Here is a 27,911-nt window from a genome sequence, read left to right on the forward strand (position 1 = left end):
AAAGAGAAGGCGTGAGCTTTGAACCAACAGAAAAAACGCGTAATATATTTGTAAATAAGTAAAAGATAGATAAATATATGTATTAGCCTCCGGTAATGAAAGTTGCCCGTGAACGTGAAAGTTTGAAAAGTCTGAAAAAAAGTATTTACTCTTAAGTACGGATGTAAATGTAGTCGGCGACTTATTGCATTAGCATATGCATGAGTATCAAGATGAGCAAGCTGGGGTCTACTATGGCTGGAGTGTAGAGGTCAGTGTTGAAGATGAGAGAAACTAATAGCAAACTGGCAATGAGGATCATGAGCATGAGGTTTACTACGTGACATATCATCGGCATAGAGTAATTACACGCGAGTTGTGTCAACGTCGATTTGTACCCTCGAGACTGATTTAATTTATATATATATAGAGAAGACACACGCGGATGTCGGAGTTCAAAACCAGGCGTTAGACCGCTTTGCTATCATACTGGTCACTGTAATATAAGCGTATGATAATATTGAAAATTAACCTTCCAATTTCGCATGTACGCAACTCAAACAGATATATTCTGATTACCACACGTTTAATTAAATCCTCAATAACCGATCGCCATTTATAGTCGCGGTAATTTATAATTTAATTATTGTCGTCAATTAAATCCATACTTAGAAAATATTGTTGCTGGTAATTATACGTTTGAATTTAGTTTTGTTCGAAATAATTGACCTCTTTTTACATTTTATCTTAATATTTTTATGTGCTATTTTTTTTTTGCAATTATTACAATTTTTTTTTTATTAAAAATTAAATAGTAAAATTATTTTTTTACGGAATCATTCAATTTAAAGTAAAAAAAATGAAAGATAATTGTTTTTTTGAAATTATTAAAAAAAATCATTTCAATAAAATTTTACCCATAAATTTTTCAATAATCCAAGTCAAAAATTTTAACGAAATTTTTTAATATTTTTTCGTCAATTTTTCATCAAATAAAACAATTAAAAACAAATTTTTTTCTATTTTTTATAATCAAAAATAAATTAGACTCCAGTTTGGCATAAAAATCTATTTTAAAATTTTTAAATTCTTCATTAGAATATTTTGAAGGAAAAAATTTAGATTCCCTCCATAAGTTGAGATTGCGAATTAGAAAAAAAGAAATGATGGATCAGCAGAGCGAGAAGGTTTATTGCCAACTGAAACATAACTAACAGCAACTAAAAATAAATAAATTCGAAGTACAAGGGATGAAATCCGCCGATAGATAGACAGATATTTATCCATACATAGCTATAGAGCAGCTCGTCATCAGGCTGAAACAATACGTCATAGAATTCGATCTTTCTTTAGGCATCAGCACGATGACGATAGGTATAGGTGGAGGTACCTCTCGAAAAGATCCCAGCGAATGAATAGTCTTCTAATGACTCGCTCAAGTACCCACACACTCGAGGAAATAAAAAAAATTTTAAAGAAGAAATAAAAGTAGTAGGTCAATAGGACATTTGAGTGTGTTATAACATGGCATGTACTACAAACAACGCGGTGAAAAATACTTCGAATCAGAATTGTCATTCGACAACTTTATTCAACATTCTACATTCTTCAAAGATCACGATGAGTTTACTTGTCTATTTGAATGCTCTCGTAAATATAAATCGCGAATGAGTCTTAAACGTCTACTTTGTTTCAGGCCTCAAGACCATCATCAATGCCCTCTTGCACAGTTTCAAGCAACTCGCGGAAGTCATGACCCTCACCATTTTCTGTTTGATGGTTTTCGCGCTTTTTGCTCTTCAAGTTTACATGGGTGAGCTGCGTAACAAGTGTGTCAGGCATCAAGATCCTAATGACACTACTGTCGACTGGCATGTGTAAGTTTCTTTTTTTTTTTAAGCTGCATGTGTGCAAGGACACACTAAAAAAAAAATTAGCTTCAATCAAGAGAAAAATTCTTGAGCCAAAAAAATAATTTTTAAGAGTTTTTTCTTGAAAAAATTCTTGAATCAAGTAAACTTTACTAAAATATCTTAGTTTAAAAACTTTTCTATTCAAATCGAGAAGATCAATTTCTCCAAAATTATTTACTTGATTCAAGTAAATTTTTTTCTTGCATATAAGAATTTTTATAGACTTCAAGTGACTTTACAAGTCTAAGATTGTAGCGCGTTTAAAAAAAGAACGATTACTTGCCATAGAGACAAGTAGAACAATTTTTTTTTATAAAAGTCTGAAGTTGCATACAGAAAATTTGAAGTGGCTCATTCATTGCTGTATGTAAGTTTTTAATGAAAAATAGTGTCGAAAATCTCCAACAGATGGCGTTTAGTCGCTTAACGTCTCGGTACAGGAAAGTTAAATCTGAAGGATTATTACTAATGGTTGTTCTTCAGTTATGTTTTTACTCTGTGGTTTTTTTTTTTTTTTTTTTTCAATGTCAAACTGAGAAAAATAACAACTTTTTTTTTTATTTTTATATAAATTCTAACATAGTTATATCAAAAGTTTTGTTTTCGAATATCATAACTTTGATCTTTGTAACAAATGTGGGTGGTGAAAAACAAATTTTATAAACGAATATCTAGAATTTTGTTCACTTTGTACTTGTTTTAGATGGATAAGTACTTCTTGATGGTAATTTATGTACACGGGAAATGGATGTAACGTATATGCGCGAAAAAGAAAAATGTTGAATAAATTTCCGTATGTTTGCGATTTGAGTTATATGGATGTTATAACATTTATGTCAATTATAAATTATACATTACATATGCTAAAACATGGTTCACTTTGAAGAATAAAATTTTCAGAGAAAAAGTCTCTAAAAAATTGAATTAAAAATTGTACAATTTTCGGGTTTTAATAAAAAAAAAAAAGGTTAAATATTCCGAATTTTTAGCGTGGTAAAAAAAAAACAATTCTAATGTATTCAGTTTACGAAAATAATGGAATGCGGGAGGCTTATTGTGTCCCGGTGGACCGATTTAGCGATTTATTTCTCTGGTATTATTTTTTAGTGTTGTTTTGTGACAAACTGTTTGTTTAGTTGTTGGACTATCGATTGCCTGCGCCTGGTTAATTTATTTGTTTTCGGTTATAGAATGTTTTAACATACATCGGAAAGTTTTTCAAGCGTATCGGGAACTAAGCAACATAATTTAAACATTCACGAAAACTTTAACCGGGTGTTAGTTTGATACAAAAAGACACACATAGACACAAACACAGATATAAGTAAAGTGAAGTAAAGAAAAGAGTGTAAAGTATAAAAGCTGGTAGCTAGTACAAGAGTATACGTGCAAAGTGTTTGGGTCACTGCGGTTGATATTCATGAGGCAGCTCTTTTGCTATTACCCAAACGGTCACTGAGTCTTGCGTCTGCCGCTTACGCTTCTATACGGGATAGATACTATATGCTGGCCAGCACTTTTTTTTTTTTTTTTCGCTGTGGCCATTATCTCGGTGGGCTCGCTTTTCGAATATTAAAACTTACATTCGAGAGGACCTATTGCTGGGTTTTTCAGGCTTTCACAGCCCTATACGCCGGCACCATTGCCAGACTAGACACAATTTTTGCTATGTTGGTATGACTGTACCAACTTTTTTTGTTTATTTCAGTTTGCCACACTTTTTTAAACCTGGTTTGAGTTATTTATTTTTTTATTTTTTTTTTTTAGTTTGCAGTAACCTACTAACGCCGAGATAATTATAATTTACCGAACAATGGAAAAGAAAAATAGACGAAAGAGAAGAAGTCTCATTGCATACTGCATGTCCCGTTTAATTGGGATTCCCCGTGTTCATTAAGAGGTCACCTGGAAACTTTTTCCACACGCAGAAGTGGAGAAATAATATTTTTTTTTTTTTTTATACAAGACTTACGCATTAAATTATTTTATTAGTTTTTATTAATTTATTACATTTATTTATATTATTAAGAATTTTAACGGAAATAATAATAATAATAAATTTTTAAAAAATAAGCTATTATTAAAATTTAATTAACATTAACAAATGTAATAAATTAATAAAATTTTAATGTGTATGGATTATTATTTTACTCCATGTAAAAATAAATGAAAATAAAAAAATCATACATGTAATTTATTTCTCACTAATTGATAATAAAAAATACGAGAATAACTTTTTCGGATAACTAAGTAAATAATTCTTACAAAAAAAAAAAAAAAAAAAAGTAATCTCACTAGAGCGTGAAAAAATACGTCTGCCAGAAATAGAAAATCTAATAAAAATATTTCTCAAGTACATGTAGAACAAACGAAGATTTTTCTTTTCTATTCCATTCAAGCTCAAGTAACTTGTCCACATATATATAGCAACTTTTATGTACCTACTCTTACATCCTTACTGTTTGCACATATTTATATGTATATATGATATATCTATCTGTCTGTGTGCTTACATAACAATATTGATCTATAAAATTGTAAGAAAGATTTATACTCTTCTCTGCCAACAGGTGGGCTTGGAATTCGTCCAATTGGGCATTCGGCGAGGACGAGAATCCTATCATCTGTGGGAATGTCACCGGCGCCAGGTATTATTTCTTCTCATTTAAAACCATAATAAGACTATTCAAACCGGACGTGGGGTTAAAACTAATAAATTTCATTTTGCAACTTAATTTTTTATCAGAAAAATTTTTTTTCAATAATTTCATTTAAAATATTTTTTTATGACATCAAAAATTAAATTTTTTCAAATGATATGAAAACCGAGTCAATAAAAAAGTAATTAACGTACAATTTTTCTAACGACTCGATCAATCGACTCATAAAAATCCTATTACAGGGAAAAAAAAGAAGCAGAACCGAGACAAAAAACAAAGTGAAAGAAAAATAATAGGGTCGTATTTGCTTTGACATCGCTCTTCTTTAATTCCTTCATTTTGTATTCCGCGGGGCAAATGAAATGGCGGCGATGAAGCGCGAAATAGTTACTAGGGTTCAGATCGACACTTATCTAAACCGGATTTACGTTTATTATATATATATATATATATATATATATATATATATATATATATTTATTTGTAAAGAACTTTTAACATTTGTATACCTGTAGATATAAAGTATAGAAAATCTCTATCCTGATTCTCGACCGTTTCCGAACACTTGGGATTTTTCAACGAGCTAAACTTTAAGCTTACGGTTCATCGGATCGCAGCTGCTGCTAAAAAAATTTTATATATATATATATATATATATATATATATATATATATATACTTATTTTCCGCAAACTCAACTAACAGAGAATCGCTCTGCCGCTTTCAAGATTGATCTTTATATTTATCAGAAAAACCCAAATAAAATAAAATAAAGTCAAATAAACCAAATACATAAAAAGTAAAAAAATATTTTACAACAAAACTGTGACGTGAATAATGGGTGTGAACTGAATTCTTTTTCAGGGATTAATTTTGCTAGAGAAATCAAGTTTAAATTGAATCAAAAACAATTAAGAGAACCACTCACTCGCGGCCGGTTGAAAAATCGATTTTTCTTTCTATTAAACTCTACTTTGATTTGAATGCGCCCATTAAATTGGATAATAATAATAACAATGTGTGTAAGCTATTTTTTGAGTTCCAAAAATTTTTAATTGATTTAAATACTTAGTAATTGGATGTAATAAAAATAAATAAATCGCGTGAGTTTAAAATAAAAATTATTAAGTGTTAAATTTTATCGCGGTTGACAACTTTATTATGTGACTTTTATGGCCGGGTGGTTAAATTAATAAGTAAAGTGGTAAGGTAATATAATATTTGAGATGGTTTATGCTCTGATTCGCAGGCACTGCAAAGAGAACTACACTTGTCTGTGCGTGGGACCAAACCCGAACCACGGGTACACGAATTTTGATAGCTTTCTGTGGTCAATGCTCACTACTTTTCAATTAATTACTCTCGACTACTGGGAGGATGTTTACAATAAGGTTTGTTGGGTTATTTATTTATACGTTTAGTGGATATTTAGTATTTAGTTTCCGTTGGCCGTCGAAGCGGAATTTAATGATGTATAATTAACTCTCAGATTTCGTATTTACTGTTAGTATGGGCTCTAGTAATTTAGGTAATTACTGGCACTGGAGTCTGACTGTTTTTGAATATATTAATAAATAAAATTTTTTAACAATAAAAACATGATTAATATAAAACTTAAATTAATTAATTTCAATTTAATTTAATAAATGATAACTTTTGTTAAATAGCACTGTACTTTCTTAACTATTGACGTTTTCAAAGATATAAGCTCATCTTCATGTTACACTCATCAAGAGCTTTTATTTGAGTACCCACATGCATTTTTATATATTTTTCATATGTACATATATATAATATATATAAATATATGAAAAATTGATGTGGGTACTCAAATGAAAGGTCACGGTGAGTGCAACATCGGGATGAGCTTATATCTTCAAAAATGTCAATAATTCACAAGATACAAGGTTATTTCTTAATTGATTAAAATTAATTTAGCATAAATTTAATAATTAAAAAAAATTTTAAACAAATAAATAATAGCAAACAAAATTAAAAAAAATGAAAAATGCAATTTTTTTTTCTAATTTAATAAGATATTAAATTTTGACAAACGAATCAAAATCAATAATGTAAAAAATAAATTCATCAGATAATTACCAAAAAATTTTTACTAAGTATAAAAGTAATTAAAAATAACTTCCTGTTATCTAATTCTTTAGAATTAAAAGTTCGATAAGAATTAATTAACCAGGAAAAGGTTAATTAAAAATGAACAAAAATTTCCAAGTAATTTCCTTGGGACAAAGACAGAGTAATTTTGATAAAGAAAACTCAAGCTCAAACTCTCACCCCTATATACCTCTACAATATGTAAAAGCTTATAAGGTAATTTATAAAGTAGCGGATAAAATATGATGATGTATTACGATAGGAAAAAAGATTTTAGATAATGGATGAGAGAACTTCTAGACAGAGTAGAGAATGGAGACTGGCGAAGCTATCGAGGTAGCGTATATATATCCATTTGGGTTTGAAAAATGATATGCCTATTAACCAAAACAGGTGTTGTCGGCGTGCGGGCCTATCAGCGTCACGTTTTTCACGGTGGTCGTGTTCTTCGGGTCGTTCTACCTCATCAATTTGATGCTTGCCGTCGTGGCCTTGAGCTACGAGGAAGAAGCTGAAATTACTAACGAGGTAACACTTTCATTGGCTTCCTTCTTCCTTCCCGCTTTCAGTCTGAAGATATTTAAGTGATGAATTTGTCAACTAAGCGGCCGAAGGATTCATCAATTAATTATCTTAAGATTGATTGATTGATTCATCAATAATAATTTTCATTTAAATATTAACGTTGATTGACAGGAAAGAAAAAAAGACCTGACTGACCATCGCGAAGACTCGACGTTTAGTTTCGACCCAACGAAGATCAACATCAAAACTCTGACGAAGGAGAAGCAGAAAAAAATAGATGCACGCAAAGGCGTTCTGCTGAGCAGCTACACCAGGAAAAAAACTCGAAGAAGAAAACGAGGAAGAAGCTCCGCTGGCCAGGAAAAAAATGGGGGCGCGAGAAGCAGGTCCTTGATTAAAAAACGCGATCAGTAGGATCATCCTCAAATCTTTTAACCTTCACGAGTCCTTTCCACCCTGCAACCCACGCCACTTGTTTTTAATTGTTGTTTTTTGGGATTAATCGTCGTGCTGAAAAGATCAGACATCTGGAATTTTTTTTTCATAGGAACAAAATAATTTTTTGTGCAATTTTTGGGGTAAAAAAAAAAGCTGGGCTTTGTCACTCATTGAAGAGCAAAAACATCCTCATTTTCATCAAAGTTTATGTAATGATGCACTTATAATATCAAAAGTACTATATTCTATTATAAAAACGCTTAATGCACTGTAATTATTATTTAAAGTTGTTTAAGTTAAATAATTATGCATTTTATAACAAAAAAAAAATTTCCTCTAAAGAAAATTTATTCAATGATTACTTATAAAATTTGAATTAAATATTAATTATCAATATCTAACTTTCGATTGGTCTTCGTAAATATTTTATTTGTGATTGACGTACACTAAAAATATCAAAGGCATTTTAATGTGACCTCGTGACTCGATTTTTCAACTATATTTGGTGGTTTATTAATTATTAAAAAAAATCATTTTTAATCGTAAAATTTTCTTTAAATACCTCGAATAATAATTGAACGTAAAAAATATGAATATTTAAAAATTAGTCTTTTAATTATTTAAAATTTACTCAATCCAACGAAAATTTCTCTAAAAAATATTCTCAAATGTGGAAATTAAAAAAAAAAAAATTATTCTTAGTTTAAAATATGTTTTTATTTACTTATTTAAAGATTTATTTTAAACATGATTCAATTATAGTTAAAATATAATAAAAAATAAAAATAAAAATTGGCCAAAAATTAGATGTTGAATTTTTTTTTTTTTTTTTTTTTTTTTTTCAAAGTAAATTAATTTATGTAATTATGCCTTTAAATAAATAAAACTAATAAGTTTTCTAAAAAAAAAAAAAAAAAAAAATTTATTTCTTGAAAATAAAAATAACTAATTAAAAAACTTCAATATAAATTGACTTTTAATTTATATTAAAAAATAATTTTATAAATTCAAATTCTCAAAAAAAAAAAATTCTCAGATGTCTGAAATTTAAAGAACAACGATTAATTGACTCATTAAATGCTGAAAGAATTTATCTGAAAACCAGGTCAGCGACACCGAGCCCGAGTCCGAGTCCAAGGCACTCAAACGTCCGGCCATCAAATCTACCTCTCCAGGTGGCGCCATCCCGACCACCGGACCCAATCCACCGACTGGCCCCTCACCGAGGAATGCTGCACTCGCGCCAAGCCAGCAATAATAGCAACCAGCAGTCCTCACTGGATGACTCGGGTGTCGTTGATGACCACGATGGCGATGACGTGACCTCGGCTGAAGAGCACGAACGGCGAGAGCATCACCATCGTGAGCACAAGCACCGTGAGCACCGTCTCGAACGACAAGAAAGGATGCAGATGGTGACCACCACCACTGGCGAACGCACCCTCCTTCCCATCGCCCCGGTCACTGTTTCCGTTAGGAGCAAAAGCCGGGAGATTCGGGTCCTCAAATGCAACGGGGTCAAAACTAAGAAACAAATGTACACCCTGCCTCCTGAGTATTTGTCCCATATTGTTGTCATTGGTAAGAATTTTACAATTATAAAATACAGGAGACTCTTTTTAAAGGTTGCTCTGAGTCTTGAGTTGAAAGATTTAGCGTTCGTTTTATAACATTTTTTATTGAATTCACGTGGAAAAATTTTTTTTTTTTATCGCGCATTGAAGAACTAGGGCGTATGTTGACGATCAAGAGAAAAAGCGCCTTTAGAGGGAGTTATAAAGTGATCAATCGAAAAAGATATTCAAAAATGTTCTATTTGTTTTAGATGATCTTCCTGACAGAAATTGCGACAAATGTATTCAATGTTGTGTTGATTACGAGGGCTGGTTGCGTTTTCAAAATTGTTTATATAAGGTATTTTTAACCCATTTTAAACACAGTAACTGAAGAATTTTAAACCTGATTTTTTTTTTGATATTGTTCATCTTACATTTTTTTATATATGTACATCCTTCCTTTTTAATCCTCCTATTAAAAAACAACAAACTTAATGAACTGACTAATAAAAAAACCCATTAAAACTTCTCCAGGTGGTCCGCGACCCATTATTCGAGCTAACGATAACCCTGTGCATAGTTCTAAACACGGGTTTTCTAGCAATGGAGCACCACGGAATGAGCGAGAACGTCCGGCAAGCGCTGAACATCGGCAACAAAGTCTTCACAAGTATCTTTACGTTCGAGTGCTTCCTAAAGTTGCTCGCACTGAGCAAAGACTTTTTCAACAACGGGTGGAACAACTTTGACCTGATAATCGTATCGGCGTCCCTCATCGACCTGACATTCGAATTAGTGGACGGTCTATCAGTATTACGAGGCCTCCGACTTCTGCGAGTCCTCAAGCTCGCGCAGTCCTGGACCACGATGAAGGTCCTGCTCAGCATTATAATCTCCAGTATCGAAGCTTTGGGGAACCTGACACTGGTGTTAGTGATCGTGATCTACATATTCGCCGTGATAGGCATGCAGTTGTTCAGCAAGGACTACACGCCCGAGAAATTCTACCCGGACCCAGTTCCACGGTGGAACTTCAACGACTTCTTCCACTCCTTTATGATGATCTTCCGGATCCTCTGCGGAGAGTGGATCGAGCCGCTCTGGGACTGCATGCGTGCGGAGAAAGACGAGGGTCCGGAAACTTGCTTCGCGATATTTCTTCCAGCACTGGTAATGGGCAATTTCATGGTTCTGAACCTCTTCTTGGCCTTGTTGCTCAACAGCTTCAACTCGGAGGAGTTGAAGCAAAAAAAACAGGAAGTTGGTGAGGATTCAAAATTAGCGCGGTCATTTGACCGAATCAGATCTATCGTCAGGAAAAAACGGTACAGAAAAGAGCGGACCGAAAATGAGAAGAACACCAGGTTGGAACAAATTGTCCGCGAAGTGATGGACAAGTCTGATAAAGAAAAATACGCGATCCAGGAAACTGTTCTGAGCTTGCCCAAGGACAACATCTACAACCGGTCCTATCAAGAAAGTTTGAACCAGCCGGTGTTTACCTACGAGCCGATCTACCACCGTCAGGCCACTGTCACCACTTACAGCCACAGTAGCCAAGAAACTGTGAGGCCTGCGGGGAAGTTGGACGAGGGCAAGGGCGATAGCAATGAGACCAATCCTGAGGAAAGTATCGAGATGGAGGTTCTCAAGGAATCTGGCAGAACTCCCGAAGATGAAGAAAGATTGGCGATGCTTCCGCATCCGGAAAAAGACAAAGAGAAGGAAAAGGAGAAAGAGAAGGAAAGGGAAAAGGAGAAAGTGGAGAAAAATGAGTCGATGATGATGATGTCCTCGGTTACGATGATGACGACAATGAGGCAAGACGAACTGCAGCAGCAAGCCGCGGCCAAGCAGAAAAGACCTTGGCACGCGCTCGTTAGCTACGTCGACGAGCTTACTGTCGGTGGAAGGCGCGATAGCAAAGGACGTTACATCGACGGCATGGGCTCCTTTCCAGGCTTTGGGAGAAATAAGACCAACAGGGTACCCCAGGATTGCTTTCCTCAGCATTGCTATCAAAAGTAAGTTTTTTTATTGGTATTCGCCGCGAGGTTTTTTTTAGGAGAAAAAAGGTACTTAAGAGTTTGGGAGGTGGTTTAATTATGGAAGATTGTTTTAGGTTTAAAGCAACACGGAAGATCTAGCAGTCAATTTTTTATAAGCTAGGGCTTTTATTGGCTTTTTTTTTTAGAATTTAATTTACTTTTTTGTATTCTTCATGAATAAGGAAAGAATATGACGAATTTCTTTATGAAGAAAAATAAGTTTTGATGTAGTTTATTTTGCAATTAGTGGATTAAAGTAGTCAGCACTATTTTTTTAGAATGTGTCATAGGCACTTTATATTTAATACCACCTGTCAATGCAAAGTTAAGTCTGATGGTTTTATGAGGAAGTACTGTCGGTATGAATTACAGATTAAGAGCATGTGATAGTTATCATTATAAAAAAAAACTATCATAAGTTAATCTGTCTTTTTTTTTCTGACGTAACAACGAATTGGTAATGTACTATATAAATTTAATGAGATTTTGCATTATTTCTTGCATTATCGACAGTAATACTTTTTAATTAAAAGATAAATTGTTGATTTGTAAAATCTAGAGTTAAATTACATTGAAGCAATATTCATTAATATTTGATTATTCAAATTGTAGGAAGAACTTTATTATGTAAATAATTCGGCATTAATTTTTCCAAAATTTGAATAATTATTTTCAATATTAATGATATAAGCAAAAATATAACGAATTAATCATGTTCAAAAGAAAAATATCGAGTTCTCTAATTATTTTGCTTTTAGTTGCTTTGCGAGCAGATAAAACGCGTTTAGAAAACTTGAGCTAAAAGATTCGAGCCCATAACCTGTTGAAAAGATTTAATTTTGTTGCGAGAAAATCTGGGTGAAGCAAATGATGAATAATATCTAATAATTGTTTATTTAATAGATGTAGTTGTATTAATCAATGTATCGCCACGGATCTGGGGCACAAATGGACAAACTTACGCATACGTGTATTGTCGATTGTCGACACCCCGGGCTTTGAATGGATGATCCTGGCATTTATATTTGCCTCGTCTGTCACCCTTTGTTTCGAGGACATATATCTCGACGACAATCCATTCCTGAAGGGAATTCTCTATTGGACAAACCTAGGATTCTGCCTGCTATTCACCGTCGAAATGGTGCTTAAGTGGATCGCGCTCGGATTCTGTAAATACTTTACAAGTTTCTGGACAATCTTGGATTTTATCATTGTTTTCGTAAGTTATCACCCTTCATAGCTATTATATTACGATAACCTGTACTACTACTATTACCATCATAATAACAATACATGTGTGTATTAATATCGTTACACTGTTGTTCTTAACTTTATTTTTTTTATTTTGTACTTCATGTTTCTATAACACGCTACAAACTAATAGCTATTGTGTTATTGTCGCATGAGATGACAAATTATTATTAGTTCAACGGGCTTAAGAACATCATTTTACGTTTTTTAATTACATTCAGAAACAAGTGTTAGATAAAGATATAGCGTATGTAAGTGTCTTTAAAAAAAAAAAAAAAAAAAGAAAAGATTTAAAAAATGTATTACACTGAAAACGAAAGAGAATTCCTTTTGAATGTTTAAATTTTTTTATTTCTATATGTATTATCTATATGTTTTATGTGTCGCTTCATGGACCCAGGTACGTTAATATTCTCAGAATCAATCCTAATCCTTTTTAAACCCTCATTAATTATTAAAGGAACTGCTTGCTTTTAAAACTCTGAAAATCGAGCCACAATTCTCTCTATAATTAATCAAGTTAAATAAATTAACCGGTGATAGAAACTCCGAATAATATTGATTACTGTATTTTTAACGCTCGTTAAGTTCCATCAGACAGTTTAGTTTCGTTTTATAGACTTCGTCGCTGATTTATGTTACCATTTGTGAGAAGTATTATTTAATCGCGCCATCTCGCGAATGAAATTAGTAGCTCCGGTGGGATTAGAATTTTTTTTTTAATTTTACAAGAGAAATTTATATTATGTGTTTAATCCTTATCGTTGATAATTTGTATTTTTTTTTTTTTATTTAAAAATCGATGAAAAAAAAAAATTTAGTAAGTTTTTTTTTAACTTGAATTTTTAAATCTCTAATGTTAATTTTTAATAAAAAATACAAATCTTTAAAAGTCAGCAGTTTCGATTAAAAAAAAAAAAAAAAAAAAAAAAAAATCCAAAAACTCCAAAAAACTAATCATCAGTAGATTGATCGTGTATTGTACGATGATTTGAAATTAAAAATTTTAAGTTTGACGATAAAATTTTTAATTTTTTGTCATCTATTAAGAAATATATTTGTGCTAAAAAAAAACATTCTTATCTTCACAGCTACACAATTGTATGGATAGATCAGTGTACTTGCATGCTATCTGTTCAAAAAATATGTATAGCGATTTCATATCCATACCTATGTATAAATATATCTATATCTAAAACTATAACAACCTATAGTGTAGATATAAATATAAATATAAATATAAACAAAGAGCGAGCAGCTCGATACTATAGTTAGTAGATTAAAAAAAATAACAATCAATAAAATAAAGTGATTTGTTCAACAGGTTTCGATGTTTAGTCTTTTGATCGAAGAAAATGAAAACCTCAAAGTACTGAGGTCGTTGAGAACTCTCAGGGCATTGAGGCCACTCAGGGCAATCTCAAGATGGCAAGGCATGAGGGTAAGATCTATTAAAAACATCTTCTCTTAATTGCTTGTCTATAGAAAAACGAATGTATTAAGTATAAATAAATAAACTTGTTTTCTAAGAGATTTATTGGCCAAAACACATTTCACCGGTTGTAAATTCGGGAGTCATAAGTACTGACAATTATTGTGTAGAGAGTTTCACGACACCGATTTTTATTTATCTATAATAGCTCAGTTTGTTCTTGGCATGAATGGCCGGTGATTTATTGAATTTTTCTACGCGCTATTGTCGAAAATAATTTATGGTCAAATTATTTGTTAGATCATTAATCTAAAATAATTGAATAAATAACAAAAAAAAATTTTAAATAGTAATTAAAAATTAAATTTTAATGGTAGTGTAATATCGGGTATATATAGTAAGGTTAACAGTAATTCGGTAATATTAAGTTTTATTTAAAAAATAATTGTTACAAGAGATGATTTTCTTCATACAACTATCCGCGCGAGTTAGGACTTAGGAACTATCTTATTTTTCCTTTTTTCAAAGGTCGAGACCCAAACTTGTCCCTTCTGGGACCATCGCCCATCCTTATCTAACTTACACACTAATTGCAAGAGTAATAAAACGACAGATGGTGAAGGATTAAACAATTTACAAAAATCTTGAGCGTCAAAAACATGACCTGGGTTTTATTACTCTAGCATCGCAGGGTCTTATTTTCAAAACTCTAAGTCTAAAATAAAATAAAATACTTTAACTAAAAAAAATATAAGGCTGAGAGAAGAAGAGAAAAAAAAAACACTTATACACATGCATACCACGACATTCCCGATACTACAGTAGTTTGTAATTTAGTTGATTTTGGTTAAATTTAAAAAGTTTGAAGAAATATTTTGATACTTTTTAATAAGTTCCTTGTTTTTCAAAAATATTTGATGCGAAAAAAAAGTCAGTATTGTATTTTTATCACAAAGCGTTGAGCTTATTGTGAATTTATTTGGAGATATTTGATTGAAATTAAATCGAATGAAAGTCCTCGATATGAAACAATTTATTTGTTTATTATATAAATTAAATGGATTGATTATTTAGCATTGATAAATTAAATATATGAATAAGCGATTAATGAATTGAAATTACAGATTGTAGTGAACGCGTTGATGTACGCCATACCTAGTATTTTCAACGTGCTCCTCGTCTGTCTCGTGTTTTGGCTCATTTTTTCTATAATGGGAGTTCAATTTTTCGGAGGAAAGTTCTTCAAATGTCTAGACAAGAGCGGCGAGCTGCTAGACATTTCGGTGAGTAAAGTACCGAAAAAAGAAATAAATGTTAAAAAAAAAAAAAAAAAAAAAAAAAAAAAAAAGAATGTAAACTCTCTTGTAAGTTATTTTTAAAGCTCTTGAACAAGTCGTTGCAGATAAACCTCCTTAGTCCATAGTCTAGAGTATTTTAGAATTTCGAGGGATTTTTCTTAAAGTGATTCCGTGTCTCTGTTGATATAGATAGTAAACACGAAGAACGATTGCCTGAATCTAAATTACACTTGGGAGAACAGCAAGATAACATTCGATCACGTTGGTGTTGCTTATCTGGCGTTGTTCCAAGTCGCGACCTTCGAGGGCTGGATGGAAGTAATGGAAGACGCGGTTGATGCAAGGGGCGTCGACCTTCAACCTCAAAGGGAAGCTAATCTATGGGCTTACGTATACTTTGTTATTTTCATCGTATGCGGCTCATTCTTTACTCTTAATCTATTCATCGGAGTTATCATTGATAATTTTAATATGCTTAAAAAAAAGGTACGTAAATAATCAATTGCAATTCATTTTTTTTTATCAATTTCACACGATTTACGATTAAAAATAAGTCCTGAAAATTTAATGTTTTTCATTGTGAAAAATCTCCTAAAAAATGGTGCATACTTTTGACTTTAATTTTTGTGGAAACTATTTAAAATTGAACGAATTAAAAACTCCTTCAACAGGTTTTCGTTCTAATTCATTTTTAATTGGGTTATACCCGCTTAGGCTCAAGAAAAAAGAGATTTCAGATAATTTTTTATAAATAATTTTTTGATTGATTAATCTGAAAATTAAGATACATTCATCTGTTGCTTTATACTTTATTAATAAGTACTTTTTCTTGCCAAATAATGATTTTTCTAGCTCTTGTAATATATATTCGGAAGATTCTCTAAAGAAATGTGTCACGATCAGTACGATAACTCTGTTTGAACCATTAACCTCCAATAATACGAAAAAATTTTATAATGTCAGACATTATCTAACGATTATTCGAAAGAATTATCAAAATATTTGTTTTTAATAAAATGGAGATTTCATAAAAAAAAAATTTTTTTTTTCGATGAAAATTATACCCTTAAATTGTTTATAAAAATATTAAATGTGTACTAGAATTATTAATCTTTCAATTACTGAAAGATACAGACGATTTTTTAAATATTGTAAACATTAAATTAAAAATTAAAATCTCCTTAATTTCCCTTCAATTTTTTTCTAAAGAGAATTCAAAATTAGAAATTTTGTTTAGTATGTTTAGTATAAATTATTTTAAAAATGTTCTTTTTTTTCCAAAAAATCCGGCCTTCTAACCAAAAAAATGCCATTTTCAAGTATAGTAAAAATTTGAGAAGGATCGGCTCAGCTATTCTTGAAAAATCTTGCTAACTGATTTTGAAAAGGTAGTTTTTAGAAAATAGTCTTTTTAACTGTCCATGATAAAAATTAATTTATAAAAAATTCCAAGTGCATATGACCTTTTAACTTCACTTTTCTCTACACAATATTTCGACGAGCAAAAAGACCTCCGGTCTTACCGAAAAGCCGGATTAATTCATAATCAACAACATCATTAAATTATTACATTAAATATTCATTACCCATGATAATCAGTGATTAAAACTAAATATGTAGTACAAATACCGAGAATATTAAACTCAAATAAACCCTGAAATGTGATGATGATGACTTGAACTCTCAAATCCATATTCATGAATATAGTATCCTATCGGAGGTATTAATAAATCAATTTCCAATTCAAAATCATCAGCAGAATGGGCATTAATTTTGTCAGAGCACTAATTTAACGTAATTAATATCTTGAGGGAAGCATGTTCTTTTTGCTTAATTTATTTGGCATGTTTTCAAAGCTATTTTACGATTCTCGGATAAATTCGATTTAACTTGGCCGCTGTGTTTGCTCTGTTCGGTTACATTCAATAGAATTTCTTATTCTTCTGAAACGAACCGAAATTTAATATCGACTAAAACGAGTTTAAAGTAATAGAACCTAAAACCTGATGAATTTAAAATCGTGACACTGAAAAGATTCAACAAGTACATGATTATTTAAACTTTTAAGCCCTTTAGTTTAATATAAACCCATTACATTGCGGAGTTTTAAATCCTTTGTCAATTATTCACAAGGGCTTGATGTTTGGGCTTGCAGCTTGCTGTTAAATAATTCGATTGTTGTCACGCCGAGTATTTATCACGCCTCTACTGTATATATATTTATAAAAAAATATAAACAAAATATGTCTAGTCTTTAAAGAGTTCTCGCAGATATGTTGCTTGAATAATGAATCAAAAGTGTTTGTTTGAAGTAGGTTTATTGTTTTTTATCTGACAGTAAAAGGACTTTATTACACGGTAGCATACATGCCCCCAAATTACCTAATAAATGTTAAAATTTATTATTATAACGTTGTTTTGTAATCTTTATGTTTATAGTACGAAGGTGGCGTGCTAGAAATGTTTCTGACCGAAAGTCAGAAGCACTACTACACAGCCATGAAAAAACTAGGCCGTAAAAAGCCTCAAAAAGTAATAAAACGTCCGATGAATCAATTCCTCGCCATGTTCTACGACTTATCCAACTCCAGGAGGTAATAAAATTCAAAAGATAGTTGATTAATTATTACTTTTATTTGTATTTGTTTAGAGCAGGTCTATACGTCTATTGTTTTATTCTGACTTTTTTAGAAAGCATAACTGTGCTGTTAAATTTAATCGAAAAACAGAAGAATCACTGGGAAAAACACAACGTACAAAAATTTTAAATAAATTATTGTGATTAAATTGAAAATTTAATTCTTTTCATTTTATTCAAAAACTACTGTACTATTTTTTTTTAATTATTAATTTTAAAAAATTTGGAAAATCCAAAAGTGCACGCCTTATAATCTCATTCTTCATAATAAAATTGATTAAAATAAAATACAAATACTTTTAAATCTTTCGCGACATGCAAAAATTATTTAGTAAAATTCATTATGATTTTAATATTTTTAATATACGTTTTGATCCACGATTTTGCATCAAAAATAAAATAATTAACAGAAAAAAGTCAATTAGTTGATTAATCGTTTTCAAACTCTTATTTTGAATTAAAATTCTATCTAAAGAATTAGAGTCAAAAAAATTTCTAAAAGTAATTTTGAAAAAAAAAAAAAAAAAAAAAATTTCCTGTAAAAAATTTATCTTCCAATTGTTCAATATTTAACCCAAAAATCGTGGTTAAAATTTTTCCAAAAATAAAATTGATACTTTTTACCGATAAAATAAGCCGATTAATTTTTTAATTTTCCCAGTGATGTTTTTATTGCTCGCCATAAAGCCGCTTTGACACGGGCCAAAAAAAAAAAAATTAATGACTAATTTATGTACACAGGTTTGAAATAGCAATATTCGTACTGATATTTTTGAACATGCTGACGATGGGTATCGAGCATTACAACCAGCCACATCCAGTGTTCTTTATTTTGGAAGTGTCGAACGCATTTTTTACAACAGTGTTTGGGCTGGAAGCTATCGTTAAAATAATAGGTTTGCGGTACCACTACTTCACGGTGCCATGGAACCTGTTCGACTTTATACTGGTGCTGGCGTCGATCCTCGGAATCCTCATGGAGGACATAATGATAGACTTTCCCGTGTCACCGACGCTCCTGCGGGTCGTGAGGGTGTTCAGAATCGGAAGGATACTGCGGCTTATCAAGGCTGCCAAGGGTATTCGGAAACTGCTGTTTGCGCTGGTCGTTAGTTTACCGGCGCTGTTTAACATCGGTGCTTTGCTCGCACTTATTACGTTTATTTATGCAATTATCGGCATGTCGGTCTTTGGACACGTTCGCAAGCAGGGTGCTCTCGATGACATGGTTTGTATAATTTATTTATCGACTTATTTTCTTAATCATTTTAATTGCGCATCTCAAAGCTCAGTCCCCTAAAAATTTATTATGTCGCCGTTAAATTATTTCAATGTCAGGATAATGTAATGCCATTAATTATGTTGACATTCAATGCGATAGAGAGCCCGATTTTACTCGCGGAAATTCAACTATTGACAGCTCAGTGATAAATTGAGGGAGAAAAGCGAAAAAATTCTTACTCAAGATGTCACTTTAGGGAGTTGATAAAAAAATATTTATGCTTTTTCATTTATTTTTTGAAAGTTAATTAATAAAAATATAAAAAAATTATAATTCATTTATATCAAAATTAAACAATTCATAAACTATTTAAAGACTGATAAAAAAAAGAATTCAGTTAATATTATATATAAAATTTATAGACGAAATTTAATTATCTCTGCGGGAACAGAAATAATAAAATCGTGAATTAATATTAAATGAAGTTTAGAAACATATTCAACTATCAACGGTATTAGAGGAAGAATTGCATTAGCAGTGTATTTAAAATTACTCTATAACAATGACCTTAATACAATTGCTTAGCGTTATGCAAACAGCGGGAGTATCCAAAAGAACAAGTACGAACTTTAAAGCGAGTATTAACTGAAAGCCGGGCGTAGAGCATGGAGGTGTGCAATATTTAATAAAAAGTTGGATAGAAATGAACAAACTAAAACTAAAAAGCTAAAAACAACTAAAAGGTGAACTTCGAGACCTTTGGTCGGAGCATGCAGCTGTTGTTTCGCCTGATGACGTCGGCAGGATGGAACGACGTCCTGGAGTCTCTGATGGTTCAACCGCCGTTGTGTGACCCTACCCCAACCGCCCGGCAGTTGAACGGAGACTGCGGGTTACCCCTCCTAGCCATTACGTACTTCACGTCCTTCATCATCATCAGCTACATGATAGTCATCAACATGTACATCGCTATTATCCTGGAAAACTTTAACCAGGCGCACCAAGAAGAAGAGATCGGCATTGTCGAGGATGATCTTGAGATGTTTTACATCAGATGGTCAAAGTAATTTTTACCTTTTATTAATTATTCAAAAGTTCACTGAGAAAAATTTATGAGCACGCTTTTTAAAGAAAATTTAATTTTTTAAAAAAAAAAGTACATTCAATATTTTACCCAGAATTTAACGTTTTTATCAAATTTTTGGTAAAATTTAAAAATTAATTTGAGTGATCATCATTTTTGATTGACTTCTAATACTTAACCTACTGCACTAACTAATAATTGAACGATCAACAGATACGACCCTCATGCAACGCAATTCATCCGGTTTTCACAACTGAGCGACTTCATAGCGAGCTTAGACCCTCCGTTAGGAATTTCAAAGCCCAATGTCGTAGCATTGGTGAGCTTTAATCTTCCTATCGCCAAAGGAAACAAAATACACTGTCTGGACATCCTACACGCACTTGTCAAGCACGTCCTTGGACACGTCGAGGAGTCTGAAGACTTTAGAAAACTCCAGGAGCAAATGGACGTTAAGTTCAAGAAACAGTTCCCTACGAGGAAGGAGTTGGAGATCGTGTCGTCCACGAGGATCTGGAAGAGGCAGGACAAAGCTGCCAGACTTATTCAACGCACTTTCCGCGATTATATCACGTAAATATTTATTTATCATGTTAATTTATTTTTTCCTTTTTACTCTTTTTGGGTGTCTAATGTTTCTGTAGTCTAACTATTGGATTTACTGTAATTTTGCAATATTTAACCCGCATTGAAGTCGTTTATAACTTTTCAATTATTGAATTAAAAATCAAACTTTTTAAAAATTATTTTTTAATTATCTAAAATAATAATGTCAAAAGTTTGATTTTTTATTTAATAATATCTAATATATCTACGCATGAATTTCGTTCAGTAAAAAATTAATCCATGTTTCAATTTCGAGTAGCGTGCTCGAGCATGCCGCCATTCTGTTGAACTACTCCATTTCATCAAACATAACTTCAAATTTTTTTATTAACAATACTTTTTGTTTGCGCAAATAAACGCAATACATTTTTCAGTCAACTATTCATTCGATCAGTTCAAAAATTTTAATTGTCATTTTTCCGAGTCCTGCACTGTAAAAAATTTGCGGAGCGGATGTTTATTAATTAATTTTATTTCTTCGGAGTTAAATTCACTCTAAGGAGGATTTTATATCTACTATTTATAGAAACAAAATTCCGCGGAGTAAAAATTTATTTAAAATTTATCAACTTAAGCTTGAGATAAATTTTTAAAGTATTTTTAAATAAAATTTTTACATTAAAATAAAAATTCACTCCACTGAAAAAAAATCTAAATTTACTCTGTCTAAATAAACTCCTGATTTTTTACAGTTTAATATTTTTTTAATTTCATAAAACAGTCCGTTAAAATAATTAAAATAAAATTACCCCATAAAAAGTAAATAAAAAATTCAAATTATTTAAAAAAAATTAAACTCTTTTGAAGTGAATTTTAAATTTCAGCTAAATGTCGCGTTAAAAATAATCGCGACCAATGAGCGTTGACGCGGAGTCCCGTTAGACACCCTAAAATTCCATGCCAATGATAATAACAATAATAATGATAAATAATGAATAATAATAATGATTATATATTAAAATAAAATCTAGAATGAAAAAAGAACGTGAAAGAATAGCACACGAGGTAGATTCGCAAACCCAAACATCGAGTCCGGGTGGCATGGGCAGCGAAGGCAGAGGCGGTGGGTGGGGTGGTAAGTTATCGGCCCTTCTCCACGTACACCGGGGAAGTAGGGCCAGTAGCCGCAAGTCCTCCAGGGCCAGCGACGCCAGCGATCTTAGCGAGCTAGGGACAGCATCGGCTTGGTTATTCCCAAATTTACCTTTGCTGCTTCTCTCCGGCGCCACCGGGACCCACGAGGACCTGCAGCCACCCTCCTTGACCGTGTCCCGTCCCTCGCCCACCATGGAACAGCCCTCGGCTACCTCCAGCTCCGGCTCCGACTCTCACGTTACTGTCAGGTACGATATCTTCTCCATCTTATCACAAAAACTTATTATTTTTATTTAAATATTTATTTCACCTCACCCTCTTTTCAAAATTTACTGCATCGCACATTAATTTTAACTTGTAATTTACATAAATTTTAAATTTAAATTTTATTTATTTACTGATATTTTTTCTTTCAATTTTAACCGAAGCCAGTTGATGCTATAGGTAAACAAGTATTAAAAAAAACGAAGTACTGTTGACGGCTGTCGTTTATTCTTCACTCGATAACGATATTATAGATGTGACATCAACTTTTATACGTAGAAACTTTTTAGCGCGACTAGAATTTATTTTTCTCTAAAGCGACTGTTGGCTTTTTTGTAGTTTCAAAAATTATTTTATGGCTGCAATCGACTTTTATTCAACTTTATACAGTCTTTTCATTATTTTAAGCTCTTTTATACGTGAATAAAATTTTTTATGGGTTCAAATATAATTTTTTTAAAGTTCTAATATGAAAATTCGCCATTTTTTACTTCATATGATTTACCAAAATCATATATAATTTTTTAGTCCAAATTACTACTGAAAGAATTCAACAGGTGGCGCATAAGCGTTCAAATATCTCACTGCAGAAGAGTTAAATTTAAATTTCCAAATAAAAATCATTTTTTTCAAGATATCAAGTGAATTTTTTGATTTATACTACTTTAAAAGAAAAATATTAATAATCTAAACAAAAAATAAAAATTAACGTGACATGTTTCGATCTGTATGATCTAAAAGTCAAACAAAATATTTTTTTTTAAGTCAAATATGGCTATATGCGATCAGATAAACTTATACAGAAAATTTATTCTCATAAAATTATAAGTAACTCTAAAAAAGTCGAAAATAGTAAACAAACCCCTAAAAACTAAAATAACAAAGTTTGGTTCCATTTACAAAGTAAATAAAATCTTCATAAACTTTCATCCCTAGAGGAAGTCACTTGGTATTAAAGTTTTGGAGAAAAGTGAGCCAGAGGTTGGCAAAATATTTAGTCTAACAAATTTAATTGCATATTAAATCTCGTTTGTTTATCGCCGGGCTAACAAACATTAAAACAACTTCTCAGCTCGTATTTATCATTATCAAAAACACCTGGTCGGCCAAATAAACTAAAATTTAAACTAAAAGCCACCGGTCACCTTTCTTTCCGAGTTCTTATTCTGTATCTTCTATAAACTGCTTTTTGTATCTTAATCTAGCTTAGTCCAAAAATTGTTAATATTACTAATAACTGGCAATTAATTGGTAAATTCTGATGATTAATTAAGCGCTTAGTAATTTTTTTTTTGCCTAGGGATGACAATAGACTAGCCTAGAAAATTAACCAGTTGAATATTTTAAAATTGTGTAAAATTATTGATTTTATTTCGACGATTAATAAAACCGAAAATTATAGATCCTCTGGAGCGACACTGGGGCGCCAGGACGCGGTGGAATCGTACCCCGACGAGGACGTCCTGAGTCCGCCGACCTCGAAACGGAGCTCAATAAGGCCAAGTGGGACCGCATTGTCACTGAATATTCTTCAGCGTGACATAAAAGAAGCAATAACCCGTCGGTGCGGAAGCCTGAGGGGCAAAAGAAGTGTTCCTATCGTGGAACCAGCGCCACTGCGCATCCCCGACGCTAGCGACGTCAGTATTCTGGTGACAGAACCAAGTCCCGAGACCACAATACCGCCCGTAAGGCCGCCATTGCTTCGTCAGCAGTCCGAAGCAACGGTCGTCCATGTTCTTGTTCACCGCGAGAGTGAAGAGTATCAGGACGGTCATGACAACAGCTGATCTTAGTTTGATCAAACGTTCATAATAAAAATTAATATCTTTCCTCCATTGGTCGTTTTATTAACTCTAAGTAAACGATTAATTAATTAATGATAATTTATTCCTTTATCAGACGCAAGTCTTCCGTGAAATGCAATACTAATATAAACAATAGGCAATGATTTAATTTTTATTATGCATCTGTAGTCATGATCTATCTCTTGATCTCATCTTACCTCATTCATTACCGATAATTATAATTATAACTATTATTACAATTAATATTAATATTTAATATGAATAATAAAAGTTAATCACGCCGATTAATCGGCAGTAGAAGCCTGAAGATGTACTGCCTCGTAAGTAGAAACAAGCACGCGTATCAGATCGATTTACTTTCGAAAATTCGCCAACTTTGTTTTTAGAATTAAGATTAATAAATAATTAAAAATATTCGTCAGTATTTATTACTTTGGATGAATTTTTGAAACCTTTTCTATCGAAAAAAATTTAGAAATTGTCATATCGATCTGATACGACCCACTTAGTTATTTAGATAAGTGTTTATTGTAATAAAAGCGATAATTTATCAGAAAAACCGTCACACGGACAAAAATATTTGTAATATCAAGTTTTCGTTGGATTTAATGTTAGTAGACGCAGTTAGGTATTTGCTTTCGACGATTTTCCGTTTTATTTGCCCTGCTGTATGCGAGAAGACTATACCGAAGGCCATCTAGCGGCGGTGTGAGGAATTATTGCTGTTATTTGTGTTACTGACGATTGTGGTCAAGTTTTAGGGACAAATACTCTTAGTTTTTGTGGTTTTAAAGTCAAATTGTTTAGTGACTATGCAGACGGAGGAAATAGAAGCATTGTTGATTTAATATTTTAAAATTTTAGACTGTTTGAGAAGAAAAATATAGCAGGCATCTTACAATTATTGTTTTTGTAGATAAATTAAAAATAAAAATTACTAAATAAAATGCACAAGAAAATTTTGTATAATTTTTTACAGAATTTTTTCAAATTTCTATCCAATAAATATTTATTTTTGTTGTTATACAAAAATGTCAGACGTCTGCTAAATTTTTTTGATCAAAAATAATAAATGACAATTATTTTAATGGATCCCAAGGTTTCACTGAGAAAAGTAAGTTTGATTCGAGATAATATTTTTATTATTCAAGTGTCCTGCCAGCTGGCAACTTTTCTAAATTTAATATAATCCGACAATAGTTTCTTTTTATAATACATTATATATTTTAAAATTTAAATGTTACTATTTAAATATTATATTGTTTGTTCCTTCGTATTTTCTGTTAAACTTTCAACGCATTAAAATACAGTTGCGCAACATTATCTATCAAAAAGACTTAGTTTATACTTGGGGAAAGTTTCCCCAGTATCCTAAAAGATATTTTGGGTAAAGTTTGCCGAAATGGTGATTGATTGATAGCCGAATGGGAATTCTCAACTGGGATTACTAAACTCCTTAGAAAATTTTTACTCTGCTTGCATAGTCATTTTTTTTTTTTCCATTAAATCTTATATTAGCACAATTAATAAGTACGATAAAATTAATTAGTTTCATAAAATGACAATTTAAAACAACGAAATTTACGTAAATTATTTATTGTTATTGTTTAGTTTCGTTCGACCGTCATTTTATGAAATTAATTAACTACGTGTAAGTCAATTAATCTAAATCCTGGGTCGAATAATAATAAACTTCTCAGATTACAATGATAAAAAAAAAAAAAAAAAAAAGAAAATTGAAATCTAAACCAAAAAAAGTGAGAAACTGTACAATCATGCGAGGGTACTTTTTGCATCACCCGTATTAGTCGATTATAGATAATTATAATTAGAAAAAAAAATAATTACCGAGTCGCGAGCGCTTTAAAAGCGCCAGGTAGTTTATTAATTAATTAATGGGAAAAAAAATTAATAAACAAAATACGCGCGTTTAGTTGAAATTAATATTATATATTAATTAATTAATTAATTAATAAATAAAACGTAAGTAGTCTTAAATAAATTCGATAAAATACATTTAAAAAAAAAAAAAAAAAATCTATCGCGCTATTTATTTAGAATAGAAAGAATGGATAAAAATATAAATTCGTTGCGTGGAGGATAATTAATAATTTTCCAAAGCGAATACAAACTTTCTCTTTATAAAAAAGTTTTAAAAAATAAAAAAAAAATCTTTTCGACTTGCTTGATCTTTTACTAATTTAAAACATTTATTATGATATTATCTTCATTATTATATCTATTTTACTGATATCCAAATATAAATATTAATTAATTATTAAAAGTAGAAATAAAAAGTTTATTTAAAAATAATGTGAGTTTAAATTTTGTACGTGACACGTTTCTGAAGTGTATTAACAACAAATTCTCAGGCAGACGATTCGTGAAATCTTACTATCACACACAATGAGCTTTGAATTACTACTTAAAATACGTATACATATATACATATATATATATATATATATACATACATATATTATACATATTTAATGATTAATGATTAAAGATTAAATGAGTATTGATATGAGTTATAAGTTGACTTATGATTATGATACGGATTTAGTGTGTTGGTTTTTCTGTACATAAGTTTTGTTCATTGATTAATTGATAACGGTTCAGTTTATTTAAGCGTATATGCTATACGTTAAAATTAAGCAGGGCAATCTAAAAAATAGATTAATAATAATAATAATAATAATAATAAATTAAGGGAATTAATGATTTTTTAGATGTATCTGTATAGCATATCAACGAAGACGTGAAAATTATTAATAACAATTATTTATATTTATTATTATAAATATTGTTATTGATATTATGATATACATTTATGATGATATGATAATAATTATTACAGTTGAAATTATCGAAAGCACCGCGTTATTTGATTCATTGCACAAATATTTTATTATAATTAATCGCTCGTATTTTAAATTTCGAGTTTCGTGTTTATTCATTTTATTATTTTAAATTTTAAATTAAATTAAAGAATTTTTTTTTTTTTCTACGAATAAAACTATTTAAAATTACTAATTTTTTGGAATACTTGATTTTAAATGTGTAGAGTCCAAAGTTCGAATCCCGGTCAAATTAAATAAGAAACTAAAATTTCTGTTAAAAAATTTTCTATAGTCAATTTTATAATTAAGAAAAAAAAAAGTAATTAAAGTCATATAATTTTATTCTATAAAATTTATAAATTTTTAATACTTTAAATAAATAACAAGAGAGATAATGGAAAAAAATTTTCCTTAATTTGCTAATGAAATGAAAAATTCTTTTATAAAGTTTTATCATTATCTAAAAATTTAATTTAAACCTCCAATTATTTTTAATTAAAATAGTTGGCCTTTACAAAAAAAAAAAAAATTAAAAATAAAAAAAACAATCGGCGCATTTATATTTCGCTTGTAATCAAGGGAACTCTACTAATGAATAAATAAATAAATAAATAAATAATAAAACTCTGAGCTTTTCTATCGAGCTAGTAGAACATGACTAAACTAGTCAGCCTTAAGTATATATAAATATACATAACTATAAATATATACACACATTATTGTACTAAAGAAAAAAAAAATTATTTAAAAATCATTTCTCTTTTTGAACACTTTTTTGCTCCCACGAGTAACACAGTTCCCTTGATAAAAAAAAATCGTCATTGACAATATTAATCGCTCGAAGTGTAAATTAAAATTAATAATATATAAGACCAATGTATAGGGTGGATTAACGTCTATAAAACTAAATAAAGGAATAATTACTATTATTAAAAAATATTATTTGATAAAACGTAATCACCCAGTACATCGCGATCTACAATCAATGGCCTATGTAATACGTTAGTGGATGTAAAAGTGTGGCGTTAATTAATGTCTTCAATAATATTAATTAACCTTTATATATAAATATATAATTAATAATTAATTGATTAAATAAAAATAAGTAGCCTTTTAAAAAATATTTTTAAATTCATCCGC

At 30.9% G+C, this 27,911-nt stretch overlaps 1 protein-coding gene across 2 annotated transcripts in view; it reads left to right on the plus strand.

Moving 5' to 3' along the window:
• LOC141534488 (sodium channel protein 60E) overlaps positions 1 to 27,461 on the plus strand; it is a 59,446-nt gene extending 31,985 nt beyond the window's left edge. Inside the window, exons 4-22 of one of the 2 annotated variants that reach the window (XM_074253866.1) lie at positions 1,676 to 1,856; positions 4,463 to 4,540; positions 5,801 to 5,942; positions 7,057 to 7,191; positions 7,360 to 7,574; positions 8,732 to 9,207; positions 9,452 to 9,540; positions 9,717 to 10,943; positions 11,040 to 11,206; positions 12,134 to 12,449; positions 13,806 to 13,922; positions 15,038 to 15,196; positions 15,401 to 15,697; positions 17,651 to 17,805; positions 18,591 to 19,077; positions 19,815 to 20,134; positions 20,369 to 20,728; positions 21,733 to 22,104; positions 23,523 to 27,461. In XM_074253866.1, coding sequence (XP_074109967.1) covers positions 1,676 to 1,856; positions 4,463 to 4,540; positions 5,801 to 5,942; positions 7,057 to 7,191; positions 7,360 to 7,574; positions 8,732 to 9,207; positions 9,452 to 9,540; positions 9,717 to 10,943; positions 11,040 to 11,206; positions 12,134 to 12,449; positions 13,806 to 13,922; positions 15,038 to 15,196; positions 15,401 to 15,697; positions 17,651 to 17,805; positions 18,591 to 19,077; positions 19,815 to 20,134; positions 20,369 to 20,728; positions 21,733 to 22,104; positions 23,523 to 23,910 — 5,681 coding nt within the window. In that variant the 3' untranslated portion in view covers positions 23,911 to 27,461. Of the gene's footprint in view, positions 1 to 1,675; positions 1,857 to 4,462; positions 4,541 to 5,800; positions 5,943 to 7,056; positions 7,192 to 7,359; positions 7,575 to 8,731; positions 9,208 to 9,451; positions 9,541 to 9,716; positions 11,207 to 12,133; positions 12,450 to 13,805; positions 13,923 to 15,037; positions 15,197 to 15,400; positions 15,698 to 17,650; positions 17,806 to 18,590; positions 19,078 to 19,814; positions 20,135 to 20,368; positions 20,729 to 21,732; positions 22,105 to 23,522 lie in introns of both variants that reach the window. The other variant, XM_074253873.1, reaches the window with a different exon arrangement.
• The last annotated feature ends 450 nt before the right edge of the window (positions 27,462 to 27,911 follow it).

The sequence above is a fragment of the Cotesia typhae genome, unplaced genomic scaffold, assembly GCF_013202065.1.
Source record: "Cotesia typhae breed Kobodo isofemale line unplaced genomic scaffold, CoteBio_Ctyphae contig_123, whole genome shotgun sequence".
NCBI lineage: Eukaryota > Metazoa > Arthropoda > Insecta > Hymenoptera > Braconidae > Cotesia > Cotesia typhae.